This window comes from Mirounga leonina, unplaced genomic scaffold, assembly GCF_011800145.1.
Source record: "Mirounga leonina isolate KUSES-001 unplaced genomic scaffold, KU_Mleo_1.0 Mir_53, whole genome shotgun sequence".
NCBI classification, from domain to species: domain Eukaryota; kingdom Metazoa; phylum Chordata; class Mammalia; order Carnivora; family Phocidae; genus Mirounga; species Mirounga leonina.
Genome location: NW_023270807.1, coordinates 82,448,950 through 82,467,003, shown reverse-complemented (window position 1 = coordinate 82,467,003; position 18,054 = coordinate 82,448,950). Strand labels below are relative to the sequence as shown.

At 36.7% G+C, this 18,054-nt stretch overlaps 1 protein-coding gene across 1 annotated transcript in view; it reads right to left on the bottom strand.

The window, feature by feature from the left end:
* Positions 1-9,751: 9,751 nt before the first annotated feature.
* Positions 9,752-18,054, bottom strand: part of LAMA2 (laminin subunit alpha 2) — a 617,443-nt gene continuing 609,140 nt past the window's right edge. The window contains exons 64-65 of the mRNA XM_034990595.1: positions 17,657-17,879; positions 9,752-10,117 (exon numbers count right to left, since the gene is read on the bottom strand). Of these exons, the coding sequence (XP_034846486.1) occupies positions 9,960-10,117; positions 17,657-17,879 (381 nt within the window). The 3' untranslated portion in view covers positions 9,752-9,959. The remainder of the gene's footprint in view (positions 10,118-17,656; positions 17,880-18,054) is intronic.

Sequence of the window (18,054 nt, the reverse complement as noted above, 5' to 3'; positions counted from 1 at the left end):
GGCTTGATCCCAGGACCCTGGGATCATGACTTGAGCCGAAGGCAGATGCTTAACTGACTGAGCCACCCAGGTGCCCCTAACATTTCCTTTTTATAAAAGTATAGTTAACACATAATGTTACATTAGTTTCAGGTGTACAATGTAGTGATTGGACAGCTCTATGTGTTATGCTCACCTCAGTTATAGCTACCATCTGTCACCGTACAATGCTCTTACAATCCTATTGAATATATTCTCTATGCTGTGACTTTTATCCCTGTGACTTAGTCATTCCATAACTGGAAACCTGTATCTCCCACTCCCCTTCACTGCCCTCCCCCCCAGCCCCCGACAACCATTAGTTTGTTCTCTGTATTTATGGATCTGTTTTTGCTTTTAGTTTATTTGTTTATTCATTTGTTTTGTTTTTTAGGTTCCACATATAAGTGAACTCATATAGATTCATTCTTTTTAATGGCTGAGTAGTATCCCATTGTATATATATACACCACACCTTCTTTATCAATTTCTCTATCGATGGCCACTTGGGCTGTTTCCATATTTTGGCTATTATAAATAATGCTGCAGTAAACATAGAAGTGCATATATCTTTTCTAATTAGTGCTTTCTTTTTCTTCGGGTAAATGCCCAGTAGTGGAATTACTGGATCATATGATAGTTCTATTTTTAATTTCTTGAGGGACCTCCATACTGTTTTCCAGAGTGGCTGTTCCCACCAACAGTGTACAAGGGTTCCTTTTTTCTTCACATTCTCTCCAATACTTGTTATTTCTTGCCTTTTTGATTATAGCCATTCTGATGGGTATAAGGTGATATCTCATTGTGATTTTGATTTGCATTTCCCTTGTGATTAGTGATGTTGAGAATCTTTCCATTTGTCTGTTGGCCGTCTGTATGTCTCTTTTGGAAGAGTGTCTATTCAGGTCCTCTTCCCATTTTTTAATTGGGTTATTTGGGTTTCTATTTGGTGTCGAGTTGTAGAAGTTCTTGATATATTTTGCATAATAACCCTTTATTGTGTATATCATTTGCAAATGTTTTCTCTGATTCAGTAGGTTGCCTTTTTTTTTTCTTGATGTTTTCCTTCACTGTGCAAAAGCTTTTTATTTTGGTGTAGTCCCAGTAGTTTTTTTCCTTTGTTTCCCTTGCCTGAGGAAACATAACTAGAAAAATGTTGCTGATGTCAAAGGAATTACTGCCTATGTTTTCTTCTAGGAGTTTTATGGTTTCAGGTCTCACCCTTAGGTCTTTATTCAATTTTGAGCTTCATTTTTGTGTATGGTCTAAGTGGTCCAGTTTCATTCTTTTGCATGTAGCTGTCCAGTTTTCCCAGCACCATTGATTAAGAGATTGTCTGTTCCCCATTGTATATTCTTGCCTCCTTTGTCATGGATTAATTGACCATATAAGAGTGGGTTTATTTCTGGGTTTTCTATTCTACTCCATTGATCTGTGTGTCTGGTTTTGTGCTAGGACCACCCTGCTTTGATTACTACAGCTTTGTCGTATATCTTGAAATCTGAGAATCTCCAGCTTTGTTCTTTTTCAAGATAACTTTGGCTATTTGGGTTTTTTCTGTGGTTCCATACAGTAAATTTTAGGACTGTTTGTTCTATTTCTGTGAAAAATGCTGTTGGTAACTTCATAGGGATTGCTTTAAATCTGTAGGTTGCTTTGGGTCGAATAGACATTTTAATGATATTACTTCTTCCAATCCATGAGCATGGAAATAATTTATTCTTAATTGAAAGGTTGATTTAAACAAATAGTTCTTTGTCTTTTTATTTATTTTTCTTTTTATAGGGGGTCTACTCTTCATAGTCTTCTAAGGAAAAGGGATTTTGGCAATGTTTTAATCTAAAGAGACTCCTTTGATTTTAATATCTGGATCCTGATATCTTCAGTTCCTGTTGCATTTCTGTCCAGTTTTTCCTTCAAGAACTTTGTTCTTCCATGACTCTTCTTTATTATTACTATACATTTTCAGAGATGAGCTTCTGGACACACTTGAACCCACTGGTACCTGGTAGAGTCAGAACAATCACATTTGGGAAGCTATTTTAACCTATGCATTTAAATATAATATTCTAGCATGGTTTAGGAATTCAGTTTAATTATATACATTACATTTGTTTAAACCAATATTAGTTGGATTATTACATAAATTTTTTTTATAAATGTGTTAATTTAATCTCCCTGAAAAAATTCCTTATTAGTTCCCTTTCTTTTTTCCCCACATTATTGTTTCTGATAATTCCTACTTCAAGTTTTCAGTTATTCAGTAGGTTTACTACCCAGTAGAGAGATGCTGGGCACCTTGATGTTGTGACTATAATGAAGTTAATTTCTGCAAATTTTCCTCATCAGATTCCTAATTTATGTCATCTGATAAAAAATTATGTATGATGCATCCTAATTATCTCTAATACATTAGAAGCCAATTTATAAGAGAAAATAAATTGTTAAATTATATCCAATTAATTTTTATTTACTGGCACTAAATTATTCACAGTAACAATATGTCATTTTTGAGAAGTGCCTGCATGTAGTAGTGGAAAAATTCTTCTTTTAATTGTAATTGAGAAATAAAAAAGGAAAAATGTTAAAATCAACCAATTGATGTTTTATAGTACAAAAATATAAAAATTGCAAACATTAGATTATATAGTTTTGATCCATTTTTGATGTCACAACACATTGCTAAAATTTTAATCAAAATATATGAATTCTGTATATTAAGATCAAACAAAAGGAATTAATAAATTTACTTTTACTATATATTTATTTAGTTTTTTAAAAAAAATTTATTTATTTATTTGACAGAGAGAGACACAGCAAGAGAGGGAACACAAGCAGGGGGAGTGGGAGAGGGAGAAGCAGGCTTCCCAAGGAGCGGGGAGCCCAATGCGAGGCTCAATCCCAGGACCCTGGGATCATGACCTGAGCCGAAGGCAGACAGTTAACGACTGAGCCACCCAGGTGCTCCAACTTTTACTATATATTTAAAGTGGGCATTGCCTTTAAAATGAGAAAAGTCTCAGTCTTTTTCTTTTTCTCTTCCTCTCTTCTTCCATCTCCATCTGTTTATATAGAAAGAGGTTGGCTGGCTTTATTCGATACCTCTTAGAAGACTCATGAACCATCATTTATTTAATTAAATAAATCCTGACAGGTTTAACCCTGGAACATACTCTGTAGAGTTTCCAATGCAAAAAACATCTCAATGAAACATTGTCACCTAAAATTTGTAGCATCTGTTCAGTGAGTTTTGATTTGGGGCTCATACTTGATATTACGTGTTTTTCCTGTTCATCATGTCTTAGTATGTATGGCATATCTTTCTCCATCTGCAGTCAGCAGTCTTTAATGTTGATATTTCAGTTTTTTAAAAAAGATTTATTTATTTGAGGGGCGCCTGGGTGGTTCAGTTGGTTAAGTGTCTGCCTTCGGCTCAGGTCATGATCCCAGGGTCCTGGGATTGAGCCCCACATCGGGCTCCCTGCTCAGTACAGATTCTGATTCTCCCTCTCCTGCTCCTCCTGCTTGTGCTGTCACTCTCTATCAAATAAATAAATAAAATTTAAAAAAAGATTTATTTATTTGAGAGAAAGAGAGTGAGAGCATGTGGATGGGGGGAGGGGCAGAAGGAGAGGGAGAGAATTTCAAGCAGATGCCCCGCTGAGCAAGGAACCCAACACCGGGCTCCATCCCAGGACCCTGAGATCATGACCTGAGCTTAAATCTAGAGTCAGGTGTTCAACCAACTGAGGCACCCAGGCCCTGGTATTTTAGTTTTAGGGTTGATTGCCCATTTCCATGAAGTGCCCATTAGGGTACTTCTGATGAATTCTGTGGTTGGTGCATAGCTTTCATTTTAAGTCAGCTAATCCAAAACATACTCTCCAAATTTGGTCAGTCTATTCAGATATTTCCTTTGTTATTTTTAACAGTCAATTTGATTTCTATTATAGGTAAGATAATGGGCTTTATTAGAAAATATTATATAATAAATTATATAAAATGATTTTAATGTACTGATCTAATTTAAGTGTTTGATTTATCCTATGTAATTCAAAAGTAACAAAATGATTAAAAGATTCTATGCATGATTTTATGATTAGGTGTTATACACAAGAGTTTGAGTGTCAAAAGGACTTGTGTAAAGGAATTTTAAAGTCAATAGTGTATCTGGCCACAGATAATCTGTTCCTGGCTCCAACATTACTAAATAGCTAAGACTGGATGTGTGTGTGTGTGTGTGTAAAAGTAGAGGCTGAACTAGCAGGAGAGAGAAATTATCAATAAAAAGTGAGATAAAAAGCTGTTAATTCTTTTCTTCTTCTCCTTCTTCTGCTTCTCTTTCTTTCTTTCTTTTTTTTTTTTTAAAGATTTTACTTATTTATTTGACAGAGAGAGAGAACCAGAGAGCACAAGCAAGGGGAGCAGCAGAGGGAGAAGCAGAAGCAGGCTCCCCGCTCAGCATGGAGCCCGATGTGGGGCTCGATCCCTGAACCATGGGATCTGAGCCGAAGGCAGATGCTTAACCAACTGTGCCACGCAGGTGCCCCTGTAATTCTCAAGCTTTTTTTCTCTCTTAACATTATTTTAGGTTTCTAAAGTAATATTTACTTCACAAGAAAGGTAGCGATGGAAACAGAGGGTTAGGGAAAATTGAGAAAATTCACTCATAAATGAACAAATTGTGTGACTTGATTTTTGGTTTTGATTTAAGCTGGACAGATTCAGCTGATTCCTTCTCCTCCCCTTCTGCCCTGCTAAAGTACAGTTTTCAAAAGGTTAAATATATGACTCTCAGGCAAACATAATGTGAACACATGTCAAAGATTTTATTTAACTCAATTAATGAGGGAAGAAATAAGACGATGAACTGGCCTAAAGAGCATTTGAGAATCTATATACATGCATACACATAAAGGGATATTAGGATAAGATTACTCAGAAAAAAATTGTTACCTTCAACCAGACAATTTATTTACATTTCTATGAGACAAAAACCTACAAGATACCTTTGACCCTACAGAGTTGTAAAATAGTCCAGTCAATAGAGAGTCAAGCCCAGTACTGCACTGAAAGAACAGTACTTTCTCTGTCCTATTTTTAAGTTCTGAGTAATTTTTATGATGCCCATACTCTTAATACTCTTAATTTCGGTGTGTCCATAGTCCTCTATCTACACTCACTCCTTTGGTGATCTCCTTCAGTCATGTGGCTATAAATAACATCAGTATTCATCATCATTTATATCTACAGCTCAGACCTGTTTTCTGAACTCCAGACTCATTATCTAACTGCTTATGGTACAGTGTCCTTAGATACCTAGTGGATAGTTTAAAAATAATGTATCTAAAACCAATCACCTGGTTTTCCTTTCTGTAAAAAGCCCACTTCAACTACAACCCCCATCTCTGAATAATGGCCACTCTGTTCTTTCAGATGATCAGAAGTTATCAGTACCTTATTTTCTCACGCACCATAGGCAATCCTTCAGGAAACACTAATCTGTCTTCAAAATATATCAGAATCTAATTACTTCTCACCACCTCCACTGCTACCACCTTTTATATTATTAGCTATGTCCCTGCAGTGGGCTGAGCTCCAGAGAGACAACTTTCCTGAATAAAACAGGGATTTGATTTGTCCAAGGGTAAATCAGTAGTTCTCTAAACCTGAATATACAAACCAGAAAAGCTCTCCAGAGAATCCATTCTGATGAAAAGTTCAGTAAGTGGTGTTATTGAGAAGAACATTATTTCTTTGATTTATAATTACTGTGTAGCTATTCCTAATATCCCCAGGCACATATAAAAACAACTTCCTCTATTTAAGTATGTTGTGAATATTCTTTTTTTTTTTTTTGGTCTCAATTTTTTTTCTATTCATTTACGTGATAATGGTCACTGTTCAAAATAACTGGTTTCTCTGATGTACATGTCATTCTGAAGGAAGCTGAAATATGCTGATGCTGTATGTATGTATGTATATATGTATATATGTATGTATGTATGTATGTATGTATGTAGTTATGCAGAAAAGCTCTGCATTAGTTTTCTGGGATTGCCATAACAAAGTACCACAAAATGGGTAGTTTCAACAACGGAAATTTATTTTCTTACAATTCTGGAGGCTAGATATCTGAGTTCAAGATGTTGGCAGGGTTGGTTTCTTCTAGAGGCATCTCTTCTGGGCTTAGATGGCCATCTTCTCTCTCTCTGTCTTCACACGGTCTTTTCCCTATGTCTGTCCTCTTCTTATAAGGACATCTGTCATGCTGGATTAGGGCCCACCCACGTGACTTCATTTTACCTTAATTACCCCTTTAAAGCCCCACCTGCAAATACAGTCACATTTTCAGGTACTGTGGGCTAGAACTTCAACAAATGAGTTTGGAAAAGGGGGAGCACAGTTCCCGTCATAACACTCTCCCTTTGACAATGGGCACAAATTTCATACTCAGGTATCCCGCACAAATGCCACACACTAACCTGCCTTACCAAGATTCCAAAATAAGAGCATTCCGGGCCCAGCCTGAAGCATTCCTTCCCTTCAGGTACCCATTGGGTCTGAAGTATGTACTAATCTCAGTCAAGCAAATCAGTACAGTACATAGATTTGTATCTCTCTCGATTCAACAGAGATTAAATTTAGACATTGAAAAACAGAGATAAAGTTGCATCAAGAAGAAGGCATATCTTTTGCAAGTGGTTAGTGAAAGATTACACTCTGCGCTTGTGAAAACTATTGTTTTGTTTCCATAATCATTGTAGATACCAGTTTTATTCCCAAATATTTCAGCAAATAATCAACATAAAATTGAGATTTTCAATTCATAAAGTAGTCATTTCCTCTGTTGTTAAGCAGAAAATCTAGAAGAGTTCTGTAGTTAGAGATAATAGGCTAAATCAAAGAAGGAGAAAATAGTTATGATTTTTTAAAACCACTAATTGAAGTTTTAAGTGTCTGGCAGTGTTCTAGTGCTTTGGGGCTGAAATCTGCTCAGTTCCTTATTTTCCTTTGTCAGCTGTGTTCACCATGGTAACTTCAATAAAACTCCCCTCCTAAATGTTTTTCTCTGAAGTGCAAAGCACCTTCTTAAAGAAGAAGGCTGGCAACCTGGTAAGAGTGGGTGTTTGAAAAATAAATGAAAAGTATTCTGCTTTCTTCATGATTGCTGTGGGTGGGAGAGGTGAGGAAATTACTGAGGGGATAATGTTGGGTAAAAGAAATGTTTTGTTTTGGGCTAAGAATCCGATTATTGAGGTAGAAAATTTATGTAAAATGTGCTAGAGAAACTTTTCCTGTTCCTAAAATTTCCTTATTTCTCATCTTCGAATTTGGACAAGCTTTGTCCATACAAATTCATGATCCATTTTGGAATATGGATTTTGTATGGAACAAATTTAGCCAATACCTGTTTCAGTGAATTCTGCTTGGGTCCAGATTAGCTTTCTTAGGACTGCTTTGGAATACTTAACTAATGTGGGACTTTGAGCACACAATCAGCTCTCCCTGGGTTTCCTCAAGTTCCTCCCCAGAAAATATGGAGGCAGTAGAAACCTGAGTTCTCAGCCTTAGTCACCCATTAGAATCAGCTGGAGATGTTTAGAAAATGCCAATACCAGGGCCTTATCCAGAGATTATTTAAGGTCTGGGGTGATATCCAGATATGATTCTTTTCTTATGTACTCAAGGCAATTTCAGTGTCTAGCAAGAGTTGAGAATCATTGTATTTATTGATTTCAAAGCGCCCTTCCAACTCCACCATTTTTTTAAAATTATTATTAAAGAAAGAGAAAGCGAGTGCATAGGAGTGTGCAGGGGGTAGGGGAGAGAAAGAGGGAGAGAGAAACCCCAGCAGACTCCATGCTGAGTGCAGAGCCTGACGTAGGGCCCAATCCCAAGATCCTGAGACCACTATCCGAGCTGAAACCAAGAGTCGGTCACCCAACCAACTGCGCCAGCCCGGCGCCCCTCCGACTCTACCGTTCTAAGGTACTCATATACAAATTGACTTCAACAGGGCTTGACTCTGATAAGAGTGTTAATTAGGTACCTCTACTTTCAAATTTGTTATATTTTTTTCTGTTCAGGCTCCAGGAAAGAAAGGCATTAACTTTTAATTTAGGAACTTAGCATCTTTACTTCTGTTTATCCACTTATTTTCCAGATAAGCCCAAATCTTGTCAGTGTTCAGTGCAGAAGTAACATCTTCACTTCCTTAAAACACGTTGGTTTTCAAAGAGTTTTATTGCTTAAAGATGGCTCAAAAGGCATTACCTTGATTCAATATTATTTTTGTGTGTCAAGAAGTGGCCAAGACAAAGTCAACAATAGATTCTCAGATGACTCTACAACTGGTGGCATGGTGGATAATTTTCCTCTTTAAAATAGTGGTTTTCATTCCTGATGGCACTTTAGTATTGCCTGGGAAGATCTTTAAAAAATCCTCATGCTCAGGCTACGTCCTAGACCAAATCAAGCTGCCCAGGTAATTCCAAAATGGAACCACTGTTGAAAATCACTCGCTCTAGAATGAAGCTGTGTAGGCAAATGGTAACAAGCAACTGGCCAATGATGAAATGCTAAGAGTGTGTTAGCCATCTCCTTTGTTAGAAACAGCACCTTCTTCTCCCTTGTAGATAGCACTGTCAGAAAGGATTATTCTTCTTCTGCTAAAACTACCATGTGATCTGTTCTTGTAAATGTTTGGCATTATTAGACTACAACTATTTCTACTGAAGATGGCAAATGAAACACTTCCTTCTTAAGTTGATGAATAAAATCTAGACTAGTCTTCTCACAGACCCTTTTGAAGATGATTTAAATAGTGGATAAAAGAAGAACAAAACAAAGACATTTTTAAGGAAATGAATTTGTTAGGTCAAATTACAACTCAAAAAGACTCAGCGATGTACTTCTATTACATTTTTGGTTTATTGTTTCCTGGTAAGTAAAAATGTATTTCAGCGTATTCCTCTGATTATGTATATTGTGATATTCACTGCAAACTGAAGGAGACCCGAGTGTCAACACTGCAGTATCAAATGTGTGCTTAATTGTTATTCTGGAACTTGGTTCTGATGTCTCCCCAAAGCCTATAAATCATTATCAAACACGAAAATCAAGTAATTAAGCTCTCTGGCTGGAATCTGATCTATACTCTCTAAATATATGCTCAGCATGAAAAAGTATTCACTCATATGGCTAGTTAAACTCCCTAATAATGAACTTGCATCAGGGAAATGATTTGCTAATGCCTTCTCAAACACAGAGAGTAAAGGAGCTCATTTCCTCCCAAACGTGCCAAATCCACTGTTGTTTTCAGTGGCCTGAACAGAAAGCCAAGGCTGACATAACGTGGAAAAGGATGATAAAAGTATTAATAGGAGTTAGTAAAAACAAACAAAAATTTACCTTCACAAATAACATCTAAGCTCTTCTTGAGATCACTCCAAGGCATGTTGCAAATTCATTAATTTATGTCAGTTGTCTTTCATCTTTAAAATCACACAAAACAGGGTGCCTGGGTGGCTCAGTTGGTTGAGCGACTGCCTTCGGCTCAGGTCATGATCCTGGAGTCCCTGGATCGAGTCCTGCATCGGGCTCCCTGCTCGGCGAGGAGCCTGCTTCTCCCTCTAACCCTCCCCCCTCTCATGTACTTTCTCGCTCTCTCAAATAAATAAATAAATCTTTAAAAAAAAATAAAAAAAATAAAATCACACAAAACAAGCAATTATTTAGAATAAAATAATTGGTTTAATATTTATGGACTTGAGAAAACTTGAATTTAAATTCAGTCTGGGATCTGAATTAGCACCATCTGAGTACAGAAAGAATTCAATATACATGCACAAATTAGTTTTAATAACATATATAGGTAAGATATAATTGTTTTACTTGATATACTTGAAGGACCTTTCTTGGAGTTAAACTTATTTATATTAGTTGACTGGGCATGATACAGGTTGAACGCCCCATAGCTCCAGGGCCTTGGCAAAATTGACCTCCAGTGGCTTGCCCGTGCCTTTGGTGAGCCTCAGAGATCGGATGCAACCTTGAAACCTAATGTTGGTTGTCAGACCAAACTGGTTGAGGCCATCTGAAAAACAAAGCAAAAAGGGCTCAGTTTTAAAATGCAGCTTCTATGTTGAAGGTATTTTTAAAATTGTAATTCTAGTGTAAACACACAGTGTTATATTATTTTCAGGTGTACAACCTAGTGATTCAAGAATCCCATATATAACTCAGTGCTCATCAAGGTAAGTGTACTCTTAATCCTGTTCATCCATTTCACCCATGCCCCCACCCACCTCCTCTCTGATAACTATCTGTTTGTTCTCTATAGTTAAGAATCTGCATTTTTGTTTTTTGATTTGTCTTTTTTCCCTCCTTTGTGCATTTGTTTTGTTTCTTAAATTTCATATTTGAGTAGAATCATATGGTTGTTATTCTCTGACTGGCTTATTTCGTTTAGCATTATACTATCTAGATCTATCCATGTTCCTGCAAATGGCAGGATTTCATTCTTTTTTAATGGCCGAGTAATATTCCATTGTGTGTATGTGTGTGTATACACACACACACACACACCCCATCTTAATCCATTCATCTATCAATGGACACTTGGGCTGCTTCCATAGTTTGGCTACTGTAAATAATGCTGCAATAAACATAGGGGTGCATGTATCTCTTCAAATTAGTGTTTTCATATCCTTTGGGTATATAACAGTAGTGTGATTAGTGGATGGTTGGGTAGTTCTGTTTTTAATTTTTTGAAGAATCTCCATACTCTCTTTCCCAGCAGCCACCACCAGTTTGCAGTCCCACCAACAGGCACGAGGGTCCCTTTTACTCCACATCTTCACCAACACTTGTTGTTTCTTGTGTTTTGGGATTTTAGCCAGTCTGACAGTGTGCTAGTATCTCACTGTGGTTTTGATTTGCATTTGCCCAGTGAGAAGTGATATTGAGCATCTTTTCATGTGTCTGTTGGCCATCTGGATGTCGTCTTTGGAGAAATGTGTGTTCATGTCTTCAGCCCATTTTTTATTGGATTATTTGTTTTTTGGGTGTTGAGTTCTATCAGTTCTTTATATTTTAGATACTCTTTATTGGATATGCCATTTGTAAATATCTTCTCCCATTCAGTAGGTTGTCTTTTAGTTTTGTTGGTTGTTTGTTCTGCCGTGCAGAGCTTTTTATTTTGATGTAGTGCCAATATTTTTGCTATTGTTTCCCTTGCCTCCGGAGACAGATCTAGAAAAATGTTGTTATGGCTAATGTCAGAGAAATTACTGACTGTGATGTTTTTTAGGATTTTGTAGGTTCAAGTCTTACATTTAGGTCCTTAATCCATTTTGAGGGTTGTGTGTGTGTGTGTGTGTGTGTGTGTGTATGGTAAAAGAAAGTGGTCCAGTTTCATTCTTCTGCATGTAGCTGCCCAGTTTTCCCAACACCATTTGTTGAAGAGACTGTCTTTTCCCCACTGTATAGTCTTGCCTCCTTTGTTAAATATTAATTGACCATAAAAAGGTGGGTTTATTTCTAGGCTTTCTATTCTGTTCCATTGATCAGTAGGTCTATTTTTGTGCCAGTAGCATATTGTTTTGATGGCTACAATTTTGTAATATAACTTGAAATCTGAAATTGTGATACCTCCAGCTTTGTGTTTCTTTTTCAAGATTGCTTTGGCTATTTGGAATCTTTAGTGGTTTCATATAAATTTTAGGATTATTTGAGTTCTGTGAAAAATGCAGTTGGCATTTTGATAGGGATTGAATTAAACTGAAGATTGCTTTGGGTAGTATGGACATTTTAACAATATTTGTTCTTCCAATCCATGAGCATGGAATGTCTTTACATTTGTGTCGTTTTCAATTTCTTTCATTAATGTTCTGTAGTTTTCAGAATATGGGTCTTTCGCCTCCTTGGTTAAATTTATTCCTACGTATTTTATTTTTTTGTGCAATTATAAATGGGGTTGTTTTCTCACTTTCTCTTTTGGCCACTTCATTATTAGTGTATAGAAATGCAACGGATTTTGTACATTGATTTTGTATAGTGACCTTACTGAATTCCTTATCCATTCTAGTAGTTTTTTGGTGGAGTTTAGAGTTTTCTAAATATAGGTATCATGTCATCTGCAGATAGTGAAATTTTACTTCTTCCTTACCAATTTGGATAGCTTTCATTCCTTTTATCTTACCTGATTGCTATGGCTAGGACTTCTAGTACCATGTTGAATAAAAGTGATGAGAGTGGACATACTTGTCTTGTTTTTGACCTTGGTGGAAAGCTCTCAGTTTTTCACCATTGAGTATGATGTTAGCTGTGGGTTTTTCATATATGGCCTTTATTATGTTGAGGTATGTTCCCTCTAAACCTACTTTGTTGAGGCTTTTTATCATGAATGGATGTTATACTGTGTCAAATGCTTTTTCTGCACCTATTGAAATGATTCTACAGTTTTTATCCCTTCTCTTGTTGATGTGATGTATTATACTGATTGACTTGTGGTTATTACATCAACCTTGCATCCCGGGAATAAACCCTACTTGATAGTGGTGATTTTTTAAAATGTATTGTTGGATTCAGTTTCCTAGTATTTTGTTGAGGATTTTTACAACTCTTCTCATCAGAGATATTGGCCTGCCGTTCTCTTTTTTGGTAGAGTCTTATTCTGGTTTTAGTAATCCTGGCCTCATAGAATGAATCTGGAAGTTTTCCTTCCTATTTTTTTTTTTTTTTTTTTTTGGAATAGTTTGAGGAGAATAGGCATTAACTCTTCTTTAAATGTTTGGTAGAATTCTCCTGTGAAGCCATCTGGTCCTGGACTTTTGTTAGGAATTTTTTGATTACTGATTCAATTTCATTCCTAGTAATTGGTCTGTTCAAATTTTCTATTTCTTCCTGACTCAGTTTTGGGAGGTTTATGTTTCTAAGAATTTGTCCATTTCCTCTAGGTTGTCCAATTTGTTGGCAGTTTTTCATAATATTCTCTTACAATCCTTGGTATCTCTGTGGTGTAAGTTGTTATTTCTCTTTCATTTCTGATTTTGAGTTGTTTTTTTTTTTTAATCTGACTAGAGGTTTATCAATTTTGTTGATCTTTTCAAAGAACCAGCTCCTGGTTTCATTGATCTGTTCTATTTTTTTTTTAAGTTTCTATTTCATTTATTTCTGTCATAATCTTTATCATTTCTTTTCTTCTGATTTTGGGTTTGTTCTTTTTCTAGTTCCTTTGGGTGTAAGGTTATGTCATTTTTTTGAGATTTTTTCTTGATTCTTGAGATAGGCCTGTATTGCTATATACTTCCTTCTTAGGACCACCTTTGCTGCATCCCAAAGATTCTGGACCATTGTGTTTTTATTTTCATTTTTCTCCATTTATTTTTTGATTTCTTGGTTGACCCATTCATTGTTTAGTAGCATGTTATTTAACCTCCATGTATTTATGGTCTTTCCAGACTTTGTCTTGTGGTTGATTTCTAGTTTCAATGCATTTTAGTCAGAAAAGATGTGTGGTATGACTGGGACCTTTTTAAATTTTTTGAGACTTGTTTTGTGGCCTAATATGTGATCTATTCTAGAGAATATTCCATGTGCAATTGAAAAGAATGTGTATCCTGCTGTTCTGGGATGGAATGTTCTGAATATATCTGTTAAATCCATCTGGTCCACTATGTCATTCAAAGCCACTCTTCATTGATTTTCTACTTAGATGACCTGTCCATTGATGTAAGTGGAGTGTTAAAGTCCCCCACTGTTATTGCATTATTATCAATTAGTTCCTTTACATTTATTATTAACTTTTTAATGTATTTGGGTGCATAAATATTTACCATTGTTATATCTTCTTGTTGGATTGTCCCTTTAGTATCATATAGTATCCTTCTTTGTCTCTTGTTACAGTCTTTGTTTTAAAGTCTATTTTGTCTGATATAAGTATTGCTACTCTGGCTTTCTTTTCACATCCATTTGCATGATAAGTGTTTCTCCATCCCCTCACTTTTGATCTGCAGGTGTCTTTAGGTCTCAGATGAGTTTCTTATAGGCAGCATATAGATGGGTCTTGTTTTTTTATCCATCCTGTCACCTGATGTCTTTTGACTGGAGCATTTAGTACATTTTCATTCAAAATAATTATTGATAGGTATGTATTTATTGCTATTTTGTTATTTGTTTTGTGGTTGTTTTTGCAGATCTTCTCTTTTCACTTCTTCCCTTGCTTTAGTGATATACTTGGATTCTTCTCTTTTTCTGTTTTGCATATCTATTACTGGTTTTTGATCTAGTTACATAGGATTGTATATAACAACTTCTGCATGTGGCAGTCTATATTCAACTGATGGTCACTTAAGTTTAAACCCATTTTTTATTCCTCTCCTCCCCACATTTTAGGTATATGGTGTCATACTTTACATCCTTTTATTTTGTGAGTCCTTTGACTGATTTTTACAGATACACTTATTTTTACTGCTTTGTGCTTCCTACTTTTTTTACTCTGATTTATGATCTTTCCTTTCCACTCCAAGAGTCCCATTTGACATTTCCTGGAGGGCTGGTTTTGTGGTCATGAACTCCTTTAACTTTTGTTTGGGAAACTCTTTATCTCTCCTATTATGAATAAAAGCCTTACTGGGTATAATGTTCTTAGATGCAAATTTCTTTCCTTTTAGCACTTTGACTATATTATTCACTACCTTCCGGCTTGCAAAGTTCCTGCTGAAAAATCTGCTGATAGCCTTGTGGGATTTCCCTTGTATGTAACTATTTTCTTTTCTAATGCTTCTTTTAAATTTTTCTTTTTATCACTATGTGTTTTAATGTGGACTCCTTGGGTTGATTTTGTTGGGGATCTTTGTGCCTCCTGGATCTGAATTTCTGTTTCCTTCCCCAGGTCTAGAAAGTTTTCAGCTATTATTTCTTCAAATAAATGTTCTGCTCCCTTTTCTCTCTGTTCTTCTGAGATCCCTATAATGTGAATGTCCTTATGCTTGATGGAGTCACTGAGTTCTCTAAGTCTATTCTCATTTTGCACAATTTTTTTCTCTCTCACCTGCTCAGGTTGATTACTTTCCATTACTCTGTCCTCCAAGTCGCTGATGTGTTCTTCTGCTTCCTCTAATTTGCTATTTATTCCATCTAGGGTACTTTTAATTTCAATTATTGTGTTCTTCATGTCTGATTGGTTCTTTTTTTTATCTTTGTTAAGGGTCTCATTGATGTTCTCCACTCTTTTCTCAAGTCCAGTGAGTACTTTATGATCATTACTTTAAATTCTCTATCAGTCATATTACTTATCTATATTTCACTTAGGTCTCTTGCTGTAATTTTGTCCCATTCTTTCATTCATTTGGGACGTTTTCCTCTGTCTCCTTATTTTGTCTCTCTGTATTTGTTTCTCTGTGTTAGGAAAGTCAGCTAAGTCTCTTGCTCTTAAAAGTAGTGGGTGGGTATGCACTTTTAAGAAGGCAGAGCTGGTCACCTGCCAGAGGGAATGTGCCTCTGCCACTGCGACCAGACCAGTCTGCAAAATGCACATGATCAAGGTGCACATGCCCTTTGTGGGAGGTGACAGCCCGCTGCTGCTGGCATGGAGGCCCTGCAAAGCATGAGGTTGGGAGATGCAGTTTTGTCAAGGTTTGTGCTGGTCTTTGGAGGTAGGGAAGCCACAGAGCCAGGTCTGAAGCATGTGGGGCTTGGTGTAAGCAAGTTAGGTAATGAATGTTGGGGCTGCACTGGTTTCTGCAGGTGGCTTTGGGTTTGTGCTGGGAGGCAGGGGAGGGAAATAGCACCTGCTGGCTTCTTTGTTCCTGGAGGAGTCTCCTAGCAATCTCTGTCTTTCTGGGACAGTAAATAACTCCCTCCTCTATACCCCAGTTATTTTTTTTAAATTGCTGCTTCTCTGCTGCTTCTCCACAGGCTGTTTGTTGTGCTCTCTCTTTATGGGGACTCAGTCTCTTATCATCCTTCCGGCTCTCCCAGAGTCAAGTCTGCTGATTTTTAACATTCCAGGCTTTAAGTCCTGCTGGTGGTGGTAAGAACTGACAAAATTTGGCCTCTCTGGTTTTCAAAGCCAGGTGTTATAGGGATTTGTCTTCCCCATGCAGACTCCCCAGTGTGATAGTGTATTTCTCTCCTCTCTTCACACCTGTGGCTCCCTCACTTCTGCCAATGGCCTATAGTCCTTTAGCTCCTCACTGCATCTGCACCCTCCCTACCCTCTTCAATGTGGCCTCTTCTCTACATTTAGTTGTGGAGTTTTTTCTTCCTGTCTTCTGTTCATTTTCTGGGTTATTTACACCGATGTGTGTGTTATCTACTTGTGTCTGTGGGACCAGGTGAGCTTAGAGTCCTCTCTGCCATCTTCTCTGAAAGTTTTTTAAGAGAATGTTTTGAAGTCGGCTGCTTTAAGTTAGTGATTTTGTTCTTAGCTTTGCTAACAGTTATAGTATTTCTATAGTTATGTATTCTGAAATCTGGAGACCTGTAGAAATTATACATTTTAAGATAGCAATTTGGTTTGGAATGAACAAATTTATAGCTGTGATATATTATGGAATTTAATGAAAGAATTCAGTTGACCAAATACTTTACTGAATTAATTAGGACATGGGCTTTTAATGGTGACTTTATTACTTTTTTACATTGTAAAAATACATCCCCCAAGGTTAAGTTGGTTGAAAACTCACACAAATTTTGTTGTTGTTAAGAAGACACTCCATTCTTTCAGCAGGCCTTGTAGGTGCTAACTAGGATCCCATTTCATAGACCGTGAATGGAGAAATACATTACCTTCTTCATAGTATTTTGGGGGTTATCCTGATTGAAGCAGAAGTAGGTTCTTTTCAAACTTAGAAGCAACTTTGGAAAAAGGAGCTGTGAATTGGTCCCCATTGCTCCTATATCTTTTCCTCCATTAATGACTGCTGAATATATATTTTGCTTGTTTTGTTAAGCAGAGGAGCTTTACATAAATGGGAATGACAGTTTCTCTTGCCAAAATGCTGAAAGACCATTCCAAGAGTGTGTTATTACAGTATTTATAAAGAGGCAGTTGGGTTATTTCTCATCAAGTTGGGCACTCTTGTTTATGGGCACTTTAGGTAACTCTCTGTGGTTTACATGCTATACTTAATGTGCTGAATGGGGATTTTGAATGCAGATTTATTGCTTGGGTTTCTTTGTAATATAAATATAAACTCTATAATAACCTAAGGGGGAAATTAGCTTGTTTAACCCAATGATTTCCAGAACTTGAGGAAATAAGTTCCATTACATTTTATGATTCCTTTGGTATATTAATTTTCAAAAAATCAGAAAGAACACCAACTCTGGCCTTCATTGCTGTTAAATGCCTCATATCTTTTATAAGCCAAATTCATTTCCTCTAGCCCCCATCTCCCCAAGAATGAAACTTTGGGGGCTATCATGTAAAGTTCAGTCCCATGTGGTCTATATAAGTAGTATGCTCATTTTACACCCTGGAAATTTCAGGTAAGGTGTTATTTATGGGAGTAGATTCTAAAGCTAAGAAGTATACTTAAGCACACATTCTTGGACATATTTACAGAAATATAAATATTTTAAATCCAATAACAGCAAAGAAATTCTTGCTGGAGTAGATAAGGCTTACCTGGGAAACCACCAACAAACACAGGGTCATTTGTATCAGCTGATGTAGATGCTTGGTTTGGGCTCTGGGCTTCCGCCTGATTCCCATCTACTGTTAGCTCAATGCGGTGTTTGATCTTGTTGGCTATGACTTTATGCCACTTTCCATCACACAAATGCCCTGGGATCCCAGCATCATAGACAGCAGTGAATCGGCCGGCGCCATTGTCCACATGAAACATAAGCTAGAAAGCAGGAAATTGAACAGTCACAGATGGTTTCATTAGAAAGGTATCATGGTGGTTCACATAGCAAAAATTGTTTTTAGGGGAGTCATCAGCTAGAATAGCTAGAAATGAACATATCTGGGCATTTTAAAAATTAAAAAGAAATGTTAACAGAAATTAAAATACAAATTTA